This window comes from Bos grunniens, chromosome 28, assembly GCF_055505025.1.
Source record: "Bos grunniens cultivar Pamir isolate PY7600 chromosome 28, Bosgru_T2T1.0, whole genome shotgun sequence".
In the NCBI taxonomy this organism is placed as follows: domain Eukaryota; kingdom Metazoa; phylum Chordata; class Mammalia; order Artiodactyla; family Bovidae; genus Bos; species Bos grunniens.
The window spans coordinates 35,705,091-35,719,010 of record NC_141192.1 but is presented as its reverse complement, the minus strand read 5'-3'; the positions used below and the strand labels follow the sequence as shown (position 1 = coordinate 35,719,010).

At 40.0% G+C, this 13,920-nt stretch overlaps 1 protein-coding gene and 1 long non-coding RNA gene across 11 annotated transcripts in view; one reads left to right on the top strand and one right to left on the bottom strand.

Moving 5' to 3' along the window:
* The window catches only part of RYR2 (ryanodine receptor 2), an 820,811-nt gene that overhangs the window by 792,724 nt on the left and 14,167 nt on the right, over positions 1-13,920 (top strand). For all 10 annotated transcript variants that reach the window (XM_086382784.1, XM_086382783.1, XM_086382782.1 and 7 more), the window contains 2 exons: positions 10,484-10,640; positions 12,351-12,415. In XM_086382784.1, the coding sequence (XP_086238910.1) occupies positions 10,484-10,640; positions 12,351-12,415 (222 nt within the window). The remainder of the gene's footprint in view (positions 1-10,483; positions 10,641-12,350; positions 12,416-13,920) is intronic.
* On the bottom strand, positions 4,669-7,743 carry LOC147343130 (uncharacterized). The gene is made up of 2 exons (XR_015157124.1): positions 7,625-7,743; positions 4,669-4,798 (listed from the first exon to the last, which is right to left on the bottom strand). It is a non-coding gene; the product is annotated as an uncharacterized LOC147343130 (long non-coding RNA).

Below are 13,920 nucleotides of genomic sequence, written 5' to 3'. Positions count from 1 at the left end.
GGATCTCCCTTTGATTTATGTCATCAAGTGTTCTGCCTATGTTTTCCTCTAAGAGTTTTATAGTTTCTGCTCTTCCATTTAGGTCTTTAATCCATTTTTAGTTTATCTTTGTGTATGGTGTAAGGAATTGTTCTAATTTCATTGTTTTACATGTAGCTGTCCAGTTTGCCCAGCCCCATTTATTGAACAGGCTATCTTTGCCCCATTTTTTATTCTTGCCTCCTTTGTCAAAAATAAGGTACCCATAGGTGTATGGGTTTATTTCTGGGCTTTCTATCTTGTTCCATTGGTCTATATTTCTGGTTTTGTGCCAGTACCGTACTGTCTTGATGACTGTAGCTTTTTAGTATAATCTGAAGTCAGGAAGGAAGATTCCTCCAGCTCCATTCTTCTTTCTCAGGATGGCTTTGGCTGTTCAGGATCTTTTGTGTTTCCATATGAATTGTGAAATATTTTGTTCTAGTTCAGTGAAAAATGCCGTTGGTAATCTGAAAGAGATTGCACTGAATCTGTAGACTGCATTTGGTAGTATAGTCATTTTCACAATATTGATTCTTCCTACCCAGGAACATGGAATATCTCTCCATCTGTTTATGTCATCTTTGATTTCTTTCAACAATGTCTTATAATTTTCTGTATACAGTTCTTTTGTCTTAGGTAAATTTATTCATAAATATTTAATTCTTTTTGTTGCCGTGGTGAATGGGGTTGATTCCTTAATTTTTCCTTCTGATTTTTCATTGTTAGTATATAGAAATGTAAGTGATTTCTGTATATTGATTTTGTATCCTGCAACTTTGCTAAATTCACTGATTAGCTCTAGTAATTTTCTGATACTATCTTTAGGGTTTTCTATGTACAGTATTATGTCATCTGCAAATAGTGAGAGCTTTACTTCTTTTCTGATCTGGATTACTTTTATTTCTTTATCTTCTAATTACTGTAGCTAGGATTTCCAAACCGTTGTATAGCAGTGGTGAAAGTGGACACCCTTGTCTTGTTCTAATCTTAGGGGCAATGCTTTCAGTTTTTCACCATTGAGAATAATGTTTGCTGTAGGCTTATCATATGTTACTATGTTGAGGTAGGTCCCTTCTATGCCCATTTTTTGAAGAGTTTTAGTTATAAATGGGTCCTGAATTTTGTCAAAGGCTTTTTTGGCATCTATTGAGATTATCATATGGTTTTTATCTTTCAATTTGTTAATATGCTTTATCACATTGACTGATTTGTGTATATTGAAGAATCCTTGCATCCCTGGAATAAACCAAATTTGAACATGGTGTATGAGATTTTTGATGTGTTGCTGAATTCTGTTTGCTAAAATTTTGTTGAGAATTTTTACATCTGCGTTCATCAGTGATATTGGCCTGTAGTTTTCTTTTTTTGTGTGTTGTCTTTGTCTGGTTTTGGTATCAGGGTGATGGTGGCCTCATAGAATGAGTTTGGAAGTGTTCTGTACTCTTCAATTTTTGAAAGAGTTTTAGAAGGATAGTCATTAGCTCTTCTCTGAATGTTTGATAGAATTCTCCTGTGAAGCTATCTGGTCCTGGGCTTTTGTTTTTTAGGAGATATTTGAGCACATCTTCAATTTCAGTGCTTGTAATTGGGTTGTTCATAATTTCTATTTCTTCCTGGTTCAGTCTTAGAAGATTGAACTTTTCTGAGAATCTGTCCATTTCTTCCAGGTTATCCATTTTATTGTCATATAGTTGTTCATCATAGTCTCTTATAATCTTTTGTATTTCTGCATTGTCTGTTATAACCTCTCCTTTTTCATTTCTAACTTTGTTGATTTGATTCTTCTTTCTTTTTTTCTTGATGAGTCTGGCTAAAGGTTTGTCAATTTTATCTTCTCAAAAAATAAGCTTTTAGTTTTATTAATCTTTACTATTGTTTCTTTCATTTCTTTTTCATTTATGTCTGCTCAGATCTTTATGATTTCTTTCCTTCTACTAACTTTCAGGGTTTTTTTTTTCCTTCTTCTTTTTCCAGTTGTTTTAGGTGTAAAGTTATTTTGTCCATTCAACGTTTTTCTTGTTTCTTGAGGTAGGATTGTATTGCTATAAACTTCCCTCTTAAAACTGCTTTTGCTGCATCCCATAGGTTTTGAGTTGTCATGTTTTCATCGTCATTTGTTTCTAGAAACTTTTTGATTTTCCTTTTGATTTCTTCGGTAACCTCTTGGTTATTTAGAAATGCATTGCTTAATCTCTATATGCTTGTGTTTCTTACAGTTTTTTTCTTATAATTGATATCAAGTCTCATAGCATTGTGGTTGGAGAATATGCTTGATAGTATTTCAGTTTTCTTAAATTTACTGAGGTTTGATCTGTGACCCAAGATGTGGTCTATCCTGGAGAATGTTCCATGTGCACTTGAGAAGAAGGTGTATTCTGCATTGGATGGAACTGAAGATATCAATGAGATCCATCTCATCTAATGTATCATTTAAGACTTGTGTTTCCTAATTAATTTTGTTTTGATGATCTGTCCACTGGTGTGAGTGGGGTGTTAATGTCTCCTACTATTATTGTGTTACTGTCAGTTTCTCCTATTATGTCTGTTAATGTTTGTCTTATGTATTGAGGTGCTCCTATTATGTATTGAGGTGCATAGATATTTACAATTGTTACATCTTCCTCTTGGATTGATCCCTTGATCATTTTGTAGTGTCCTTCCTTGTCTCTTGTAATCTTCTTTATTTTAAGGTCTATTTTGTCTGATATGAGGATTGCTACTCCAGCTTTCTTTTGCTTCCCATTTGCAGGGAATATGTTTTTCCATCCTCTTTTTGTCTATATGTGTGTTTAGGTCTGAAGTGGGTTTCTTGTAAACAGCATATATATGGGCCTTGTTTTTGTATCCATTCAGCCAGTCTGTGTCTTTTGGTTGGAGCATATAGTCCATTTACATTTAAAGTAATTATTCATATACTTTTTCCTATTGCCATTTTCTTAATTGTTTGGGGTTGATTTTGTAGATCTTTTTTCTTCTCTTGTGTTTCTTGACTATATAAGTCCCTTTAACATTTGTTGTAAAGCTGGTTTGGTGGTACTGAATTCTCTTAACTTTTGCTTGTCTGAAAAGCTTTTTATTTTCTGCATCAATTTTGAATGAGATCCTTGCTGGGGACAGTAATCTTGGCTGTAGACTTTTCCCTTTCAATACTTTAAATATATCCTGCCATTCCCTTCTGGCCTGCAGAGTTTCTGCTGAAAGATCAGCTGTTAAGCATATGGGGTTTCCCTTGTATGTTACTTGTTGCTTCTCCCTTGCTGCTTTTAATATTCTTTCTTTGTGTTTAGTATTTGTTAGTTTGATTAGTTGTGACCAACCTAGATAGCATATTTGGAGAAGGAAATGGCAACCCACTCCAGTGTTCTCGCCTGGAGAATCCCATGGACAGAGAAGCCTGGTGGGCCGCAGTCCATTGGGTTGCACAGAGTCCGACACGACTGAAGCGACTTAGTAGTAGTAGTAGTAGTTTGATTAGTATGTGTCTTGGTGTGTTTCTCCTTGGGTTTATCCTGTATGGGACTCTTTGCGCCTCTTGGACTTGATTTGACTATTTCCTTTTCCATGTTGGGGAAATTTTCAACTATAATCTCTTCAAAAATTTTCTCATACCCTTTCTTTTTCTCTTCTTCTTCTGGGACCCCTATAATTCTAATGTTGGTACATTTGATATGGTCCCAGAGGTCTCTGGGAGAAGGTAATGGCAACCCACTCCAGTACTCTTGCCTGGAAAATCCCATGGACAGAGGAGCCTGATGGGCTACAGTCCATGGGGTCGCAAAGAGTCAGACACGACTGACTGACTTCACTTTAACTTTTCAGTTTCATGCATTGGAGAAGGAAATGGAAACCCACTCCAGTGTTCTTGCTTGGAGAATCCCAGGGATGGGGGAGCCTGGCAGACTGCCGTCTTTGGGGTCACACAGAGTCGGACATGACTGAAGCTACTTAGCAGCAGCAGCAGAGGTCTCTGAGACTGTCCTCAGTTCTTTTCATTCTTTTTACTTTATTCTGCTCTTCAAAAGTTATTTCCATCATGTTATCTTCCAGCTAACTGATTCATTCTTCTGCTTCAGATATTCTGCTATTTATTCTTTCTAGAGTATTTTTAATTTCAGTAATTGTGTTGTTTTTCTCTTTATGTTTATTCTTCTAGGTCTTCTAGATCTTTGTTGATTAAGTCTTGCATTTCTCCATTTTGTTTTCAAGGTTTTTGATCATCTTTACTATCGTCATTCTGAATTCTTTTTCAGGTAGTTTGCCTATTTCCTCTTCATTTATTTGGACTTCTGTGTTTCTAGTTTGTTCCTTCATTCGTGTAGTATTTCTCTGCCTTTTCATTTTTTTTTAAACTTATTTTGTTTGAGGTCTCCTTTTCCAGACTTCAAGGAAAGTTGAATTGTTTCCTTGAAGAAGGTTAAATTCTTTCTTTCTTTTGGTTTCTGCCCTCCTAAGGTTGATACAGTGGTTTGTGTAAGCTTCATATAGGGTAGATTTGTGGTGATTTTTTGTTTATTTGTTTGTTTTTCCTCTGATGGGCAAGGCTGAGTAAGGTGGTAATCCTGTGTTCTGATGACTGGGTTTGTATTTTTGTTTTGTTTGTTGTTTAGATGAGGCGTCCTGCACAGGGTGCTACTGGTGGTTGGGTGATGCTGGGTCTTGTATTCACGCGGTTTCCTTTGTGTGAGTTCTCACTATTTGATGCTCCCTAGGGTTAGTTCTCTGGCAGTCTAGGGTCTTGGATTCAGTACTCCAACTGCAAATGCTCAGTGCTTGATCTCTGGTCAGGAAGAAGGTTGCACAAGTGGTTTGTTATGGCATTTAGTGAGATTAAAACAAATATCCAATTTGAGAAACCAAAGATGAACCCCAGACAAATGGCAGTTATAAAATCAGGCAAATAATTAAAATAATGGAATATACACACACACATATATATATATACGCCCATGAGCAAAGTCAAAATAGTCCAACAAAAATAAAGTACAGTAGATTGACTCAGCAAACAAAGGAAATAAAAAATTATGTTTACCAGTTAAGAACGAAAGCACAAACTGGAAAACAAAACTAAAGCATGGTGCTAAGTGGGAAATAAAGCAATAAAAAGAGAACTAGCAAATATGTGGAGAGGATAGGAAAGAAAGAATAGATATGCAGAGTTAAATAGAAGTAGATGAAGAAGATTTATATACATAAAAGATTAAATGCAAGGGAAAAAGAAGAGCAGGAAAGGCAAACAAAGGAATAAATGTAGAAGAAATTTAATAGGTTTAAAAAAATTAAAATTTAAAGTGACTAAAAAAGAAAAGAAAAAAAAAAGCCAGAAGAAAGAAAAAGGAAAAAAAAAAAAAAGGAAAACTCCACAGAACTGCAAAATCCCAACACATAGGCAGAGGTTTATAACAACAATAAAATGTGTGACAATACACACACACACACACACACACACACACACACATATATACACACACACACACACTCGTAAATAAAATCAAAACAGTCCAACAAAAATAAAGTACAATAGATTGACCCAGCAAACAAAGGAAACCAAAAATTGTATCTACCATAACAAAACTAACCAAAGCACAAACTGGAAAACAAAACAAAAGCTAGGTGCCAACTGGGGTATAAAGCAATGAAAATAAACCTAACAAATATGTTGACAGGAAAGGAGAGAAAGAAAAGAAGGAAAGAATAGATATGTAAAGTTAAATAGAGGTAGATAAAGAAGATTTATATATGTTAAAGATGAACTGCAAGGGGAAAAGAATAGTAGGAAAAGCAAACAAAGAATAAATGTAGAAAAAAATAATAATAGGTTTAAAAACTTAAAAAAAAAAAAAAAGGAAAATTCCATAGAACTGCAAAAGCCCAACATAGAGGCAGGGGTTTATAACAAAAATGAAAAATATGACTGAGAAAAAAAAAAAGCTCAAAAAGCTTAATTGGATTTCTTAGTGCCAATAAAATTGACAACTACAACATAAAGGGGAAAAAAGGAAAATAAGAAATGAAAAAAAAATCCAAAAAAATCCACAGAACAAGTAAAAAAATTAGAATAATAAATGTTTTTCTTGAGTCACTGCTGTCAGAGACCTTTCCCTCACTGGGAGTCACAGTCCACCTCACCTCCCTAGGACGCCATCCCACACTGTGCTGGTCTCTGGACCTGCTGTGGGGGCAGCTCAGATTCTAATCTGGTCCTGCTCCTGTGTGTTCTTGCCTCCAATGTCCACAGCTATCAGAACTAGTGTGTTTTCTTTTGTGGGAGCTCTCAATGGCCTTTTATATATTCCTTGGACACAGAGTCTGCCTAGTTGATCTTGTGGATTTATTCTGCAGCTTGTACAGCTGGTGGGAAAGTTTTGGATCTTCTTCCTTAACCACACTGCCCCTTGGTTTCAATTGTGGTTTTATTTTTACCTCTACATGTGAGTCATCCACTGGGCTTTGCTCCTGAGGCTGCCCTGGAGGACATGTGTTTGCCCCTGTGGGGGCCAGATGTAGAGATGGTGCAGCTGCTTGGGTCACACAGGTTCTGGCAGCACCAGGTACTCAGGGGGATTGGAAGCTAGGTCAGCAGGAAATATAGTGCTCTAGAAGGGTATGGCAACCAGTATTGGCCAATACGCTCCAGTATTCTTGCCTGGAGAACCCCCCTCCCTGACAGAGAAGCCTGGCAGGCCACAGTCTACAGGGTCACAAAAAGTCAGACATGACCAAAGTGACCCTGCAGGCTTAGATGCAAGACATTTTTGCCTGTGGCAGCTCTGCCCCAGTGAGAGTTGAGCGTGGCTTGTGGGGACCCTGGGGGCACCAAGTGTGCAGGGACATGGACTGCCTCCCCTGCGGGAGTTATGGCCCTATCAGTCTTTTTTGAGCCTCTTGTAGCTGGCAATCAGAAGGCCTCTTTGACCAGTCTCTCTGTAGCTCTGCGCATTCAGCTGCTTAGAAGGCTCCCTTGCCTGGGGTCCTTCTCTGTTGTTCGGCGCATTGGCATATAGAGGGGGGCCCCCCTGGCTGGGGTCCTGCTCTGTAGAACGGAGCATCAGGAACTTAAAGGGGCACCCTGGGTGGAGTCCTGCTCTGTAGTTCAGTGCATCAGGCGATTGATGGGCTAACCTCTCTATTGTTCAGCTGCTGGTGCTAGCCTGTGGGGAGAGAAGCTATGGTGACGGTTCCACCCCCTATGCATGACTCAGCAGTATCCCCTTGCTTCCATGGCTGCCTGGCTTTCCTCCACCGGCATTTCCTACCCTGATCTCCTCCCTCACATCCCCTCAATCCATCTCTCCGTGGTCAACAGCAGCCCTACCACTGGGATTGCTCCACAATCCCTAAACTCCACCTCCCAGCCACTGTGCCTTCCAGGGGACCAGTGTTCCTGTCCGGGGTATGTATGGCTGCAGCAAGGACTGTGTGAGTTTCATTCCATTTAGGCTGCCACAGATTAGCTGTTTCACTCTCAACCTTAAATGTTTCTCCTCTGACTCAGACAATTGCCCTGATGTGGGGATTGGACCCCCTGCTTCAGTTCCTCCACCCGCCAAGGGCAGGTCCAATCCTACTAACACTCCTGTTTTTCCCCCTAGTTCCTTCATCCTACTGAGTTTTGCGTGGCTGTATATATTCTTTTCCACTGGTCAGGTATTCCTCCTCTGCTCTCAGCTGGTGTTCTGCATGCACTTCTGTGTCCGAAGGTGTATTCCTGATGTATCTGTGGAGAGAGATGTACTCCATGTCTACCTACTCCTCTGCCATCTTGTTCTCCCCCCACCTTAATTACAGTTCCTTGTCTTGACAACCGTATCAATGCTCTTGTGTTCTAAACCTAAACTCTAAAGGAGTCAGTTACTTTGTGTTCTAAAACCTACAGTCCAATGAAGACATTCTTTAATAACATCCCTGTTGGTGAATTTGGCCAGGCAGCAGCTTGACTGTGGAAAATACTGCCTTATTCCAAAAAGGCATTGAACATCCTTTTCAAAGGAGGTTAAAATTTGTCATGTAGATTTCAAAAATCATTGAAGAAGCTTCCTTCTTCTTTCTCTGGGTCATCCAGGTTTTCAGTTATCTATTCATTATATACAGGACCACTACCATCAAGAATGCAAATTGTGTGTGGTCTTCCATCAATATAGACTTGAGTTCTGAGTTTGAGCAAGCTCCAGGAGTTGGTGAACAACAGGGAAGCCTGGTGTGCTGCAGTCCATGGGGTCGCAAAGAGTCGGACACAACTGAGCAACTGAACAACAATAGGAGATCTCTTGACAGTTTAACCAAAATGAACAACTGAAAGGCCACTCGGAATTTGGAAAACAATTGTTTTTGCAAGCCTTTCCTTCACTGCACCAAAAACAGTTCTTTCTTTTTTATGCATGATTGACAATTATTCAGTGAAGTACATTTCTTTGAGGTACTTGATAGTTCCAAAACAACTTTAATCAACTTAGAAGAAATACATGTACATCTGAACACACAGCCAAGATGGCCTGGGCCTGTTTCTCACATCCAGGGCATATTCACTCACCCACACTGAGGAACCTCTTGGAGCATCTCCCCAGAGGCTTTTTTAAAGTGTCTTCAATGCACGAGACAGCAAAAGAGACACTGATGTATAGAACAGTCTTATGGACTCTGTGGGAGAGGGAGAGGGTGGGAAGATTTGGGAGAGTGGCATTGAAACATGTGAAATATCATGTAGGAAACGAGTTGCCAGTCCAGGTTCGATGCACGATGCTGGATGCTTGGGGCTGGTGCACTGGGACGGCCCAGAGGGATGGTATGGGGAGGGAGGAGGGAGGAGGGTTCGGGATGGGGAACACATGTATACCTGTGGCGGATTCATTTTGATATTTGGCAAAACTAATACAATTATGTTAAGTTTAAAAATAAAATAAAATTAGAAAAATTAAAAAAAAAATTAAAAAAAGAAAAAAATAAAGTGTCTTCAAATCTTACTTCCAGAGACTAATTCAGTAGGTGATACTAGGAATTCGGAATGTTTAAACCTCTGGGAGATGTGGATATGGAATTAAGTTTAGACACCACTGGTCTCATCAGGCTATCTGTATGAGCATTTTGGTGTTATCTTGTATTCTTTGCTTGAATTTGGTGCTCTGTAAAACTACTTGAGAATTTGAGGTGTATCTGAGCTGTTCTCCAGGAAACAACTGACTAGTCATAATTTTTCACTCTTCAGTCATCCCGAGTGAGTTTTAAGGGCCTATCATGTGCTGAACATTATTTAGGCACTGATGATAGAAGGCTCCCCAGGGTGCCAGTGATAAAGAATCTGCCTGCCAGTGCAAGAAATGCAAGAACGTGGGTTTGATCCCTGGCTCAGGAAGATGCCCTGGAGAAGCAAATGGCAACCCACTCCAGTATTCTTTCCTGGGAAATCCCATGGACAGAGGAGCCTGGTAGGCTACAGTCCCTGGGGTCACAAAGAATTGGACACGACTGAGCACTCATGCAAGATGCAAGATGACAAAGAAGCAACCCAAGTAATTCTTCTTATAATGGGACTAATTATAATGAAATGAGATCATAAAACATCAAATGAAAAATAAGTTGGAGATACAAGTCTGGGATTCAGGAAAGAGACCTGAGGTGTAAACAGAAATATTTTATAATTACCACAGATGATGCTTAAGTATGAAACTAGAAAAGTTTCCTAAGGGAATGTCCTAAAAGAAAAAAAAAAAGAAGTCAGAGAACCCAATCCTGAGGATTAATTTATGAAGAGATAGGGAGATGAGGAAGAAGTGGCCGACGGGGCTGAGAAGAAATGACCAGAAATATAGGGGGGGGAACCCCACAACCAAGAATTATCTGGTCTGAAATGTTAATAGTGATGAGGCTGAGAAACCCTGCCCCAAACATTTTGCTACACCCTTTTTTCGGCAGTGACATTTGCAGCAGTACATATTGTTGGTTACTTTAAAATTTCAGTGTTAATGATGAGATGCTGTTTCTTCCCTGCCTCTCTCATTTTTCTTTATTCTAGAAATTAAAAACCTTTTTGCATTATGTTTCACATATGATAGATGAGGGGATGATAAGTCTGATTTTTTTCCTTGTTTTATTTCTAACATTCTATTCAGTTATACGTTGGACTTTTACTTCCCCATTCCTTTGTCTGTTATGCTCAAAAAAAATTGAACACTGCAATTAAATATAGTTTTGTGCCCCCTAGTATGATCTTAATGCCAGATGCATTTCCTGCAAAGTGTGTCAGCAGATGCTAAGCAGAGAATGCAGTACAGAGTTTTGTTTAAAAGACAGCAAAGTCAAGTGTTTGCATCACAATTACAAATATTGAGGCAAAAAGAGATGATGTAGAAGGCAAAGATTCTCATCATTTCCAGTGTGAAGATTAGGAGCTAGAGAGAACCTTAGGTGTGCTGAGTATAAAAATGGGCAATGATCCTCCAGGCGGTGATGCCATTCCTTTCTTTTCCAGTGCTATATGTTCCACATGTATGTTGGAGTACGTGCTGGAGGGGGTATCGGTGATGAAATCGAAGATCCAGCTGGTGATGAGTATGAGATATATCGAATCATCTTTGACATCACCTTCTTCTTTTTTGTAATTGTCATTCTCTTGGCCATAATACAAGGTAAGCTCACTGAATGTCAAGAAGATCTAGAATCTGACCTACTTATTGTTGAAGCTGACATTACAGATAGGGTAAGACTGTCAAGTGTTTCCTGCTGCTGCTGCTGCTAAGTCGCTTCAGTTGTGTCCAACTCTGTGTGACCCCATAGACGGCAGCCCACCAGGCTCCCCCATCCCTGGGATTCTCCAGGCAAGAATACTGGAGTGGGTTGCCATTTCCTTCTCCAATGCATGAAAGTGAAAAGTGAAGTGAAGTCGCTCAGTCGTGTCCGATCTTAGTGACCCCATGGACTGCAGCCTACCAGGCTCCTCCATCCATGGGATTCTCTAGGCAAGAGTACTGGAGTGGGGTGCCATTGCCTTCTCCTCAAGTGTTCCCTAGAAAAGCCAAATAGAACTTTTCCTTTCAGTGTTTCTTCATTGGAAATCTGTAGAGGGAAAAACAAAGAGTAGTGGACCTTGGTCTGGGGGTTGGGGAAGAGATGAATACAGGTTTCTTTGAACTCCTTTCAAATAACATAATGGAAAGAGCACTTTCCTGGGTCTGATTTCCAGCCCTGCCACTGACATCCTTTACAACTAACAGTGGGCGAGCCATTGAACATCTTTGGGTCTATCACATGGAAATTATATAAAGCTCTAAGCCATGGATTATAGAAAATATTTCTCTAAAAATGATGTCTGTTCCATGTGCCCCATGAGCAGAGTATTGTTCTTCATCTTTGAAGAAACTGAGCCATAATAAGTCAAGTAACTCAACTGAAGTGCCCAGCTGCAAAGTGTTGGGAATCCAAACCCACAGGGCTGGAGACCAACCCCTCACATGCCACCACAGCACCATGTTGACCCCCTCGTTTTTTCTTTCACCCCAATGTAACTTGGACTGGGTGGTTTTTCTCCCCTCCTTTTATTCCAAGGTAACTTTTTTTCCCCTTAGAAAAATCATTCATGTTGTCTTTTTCTGCTTATGTATTTCCTACCTTGAATTAAATGTCTATAAATGACACATTATCCTCTAAATTCCACAGTCAAATATGGTACCTTTTTTTTTTAGTAAAGCACAGGAACACATTTAAAGGATTTATGATCTTCCCCTTTATGTCTTTCTTTCCTTTATGTCCTTCTTGAGTGCAACAATAATGTGTTTTATAAGAAGGCAGTCTTAAAACACTTGGAAGACAGTGTACAGTCAGACAAGTCACAGGAGAAAACGGGACAGAGCAGAAGGAAGCCATTAGTTGGCTGATTGCCACAGTTAATAACGTTATGGGGAGATTATCGATAAGGAATTTGTGGGGAAAAAAAAGATTTGGGGCAAATTCCTCACAATGAATTAAACATGTTTGACTTGCAAATTAGCACTTGAAAACTCATTGGTGGGATTTTCTATACTTTATGACCATAAATCTCAATTGCTCTTTCTTCGCATGAACATACCATTTATCGATGCCAAGGTAACCAAAGGTTTCCCTGCTCTGTTGCTTCGTTTTTAAACCCCTTTTTGGATAGTGTGTGGCCTGGTAACTGCATGTATTTCTGCCCCCCACCCCAAGGAGATAACGCTACTGCCTTCGTAGGAGTATCCAGTGTGTAGATTTCCCAGAGTAGCTGTACATGGTCCTGTCCCTTAGGAGGATTAGCCAAGGGGCTGTAAATTTCATAATCATTTTCTGGTTGCTAAAGATTAAATCCTGTCTTTATTTAACACTAGGTTTAATCATCGATGCTTTTGGGGAACTAAGAGACCAACAGGAACAGGTCAAAGAAGACATGGAGGTAAGTCTGTTTCTCACTCTACATTTTTGTTGTGGACACTCTGTCTTCACTGCCTTTATCAAAGAATTATGGCAGTGGGAGGAAGGGGGAGGAACATGAAAAATGTGTAACTTCATTGGCCTGTTTTTGGTTCAGGCAATACATGTAGTTGAGCAAGGTGGTGGGCTCCAGATACATACAGACAGTAATATGGCAGCATCCACCCCTCCAGGAGTGGGAAGACCATCCATTCTAAATGACGGATTCATGGACAGATTAGTAAACAGGCAATCACAGAGCAGTGTGATGAGCACTTATAGGAGGAAACCCTGAGTACTGGGGTCCTTGAGGCTTGTGTCTCATTTCATCTTGGATAATCAGGGAAGTTCTTAAAAGAAGAGATGCACAAACGGAGGCCTGATGATTGCAGAGATGTGGATGTGAGAGAGTGCGCAGGATAGTTTAGGGAACCTTCTCACCCCTACTATGTGCCCCACTAGGCCCCCTGGATTCTGTGAGATGTCACTGCCTGAGGTTCTATATACCAAGACACTGGTTTTCGGGAATTTGATATGCAGATTTTTCCCTTGGAAGCATAATTGGTGCAGGATGAAGTATTACATTCTAATAATGGGACTAGCAAGGAAGGCCAACTAATTAAGAGCCTAAAAACGCATTTGAGAAATTTACAGTATAACTTACAAGCTAGGAAACAGAAAAGGATTTTAAGCAGGGCAGTGACGTGATCAGATTTACAATAAAAAAAAAATCAATTAAAAAGGGAATGAAGGCATGACCAGGAACAGGGAAGCAGCTGTCAGCATTTTCTAGGTAGGAGATGATGAAGCTCTTGCTAAAGAAGTGCCACTGAGGAGGTGGGAACCAGATGGACTCAAGGAGCACTTTGGAGCTGGCATGAAAAGAACTTGGTGATTGGCCATATGCAGAGGATGAACTTTGGAGCAAGCAGAAATGATACTGAGGTTCTGACATGAGCCTCTAGAAAGAAGCATGGTGGCTCAGTTAAACACAGAGTGACCAAGGGAGGTAACAGAGGAAGGGCAGGTTCCTGGGGAAAGCTGATAAGTGAGAACCTATTTATATAAGAGACACTGAATGGTGTCCAAGACTGGACCTCTGAATGGAGCCTTTCTGTCATCAGCAGTTGTTGATCAGTAAAGCAAAGAGAATTATAAAATATCTTAATAATCTTGATTCTAGCATCTAGGGCATCATAAACATGCCTCTAGTGGTACAAAATAGCTTCTGATTTGCAGGGATGATGAGCATCTGGAGCTGCATGAGGACAATAGTTATTGAATTCATTTGAGTTGATACATAGGCAGTGCTAATGGTAAAATGGAAAGCCTGCTTCTCCCTGGGTTTTGGGCCTGCAGATGGCAGACCTAGCAAGTGAAGAGAGAGATGGATGGGATGGGAGAAGCGGGGAGAGAAGGCATCCTATTTCTAGAGCAGATTGTCATCCCAGTACATGGCCCCTGGTTGTGTACTTGGCACGTGGTGGA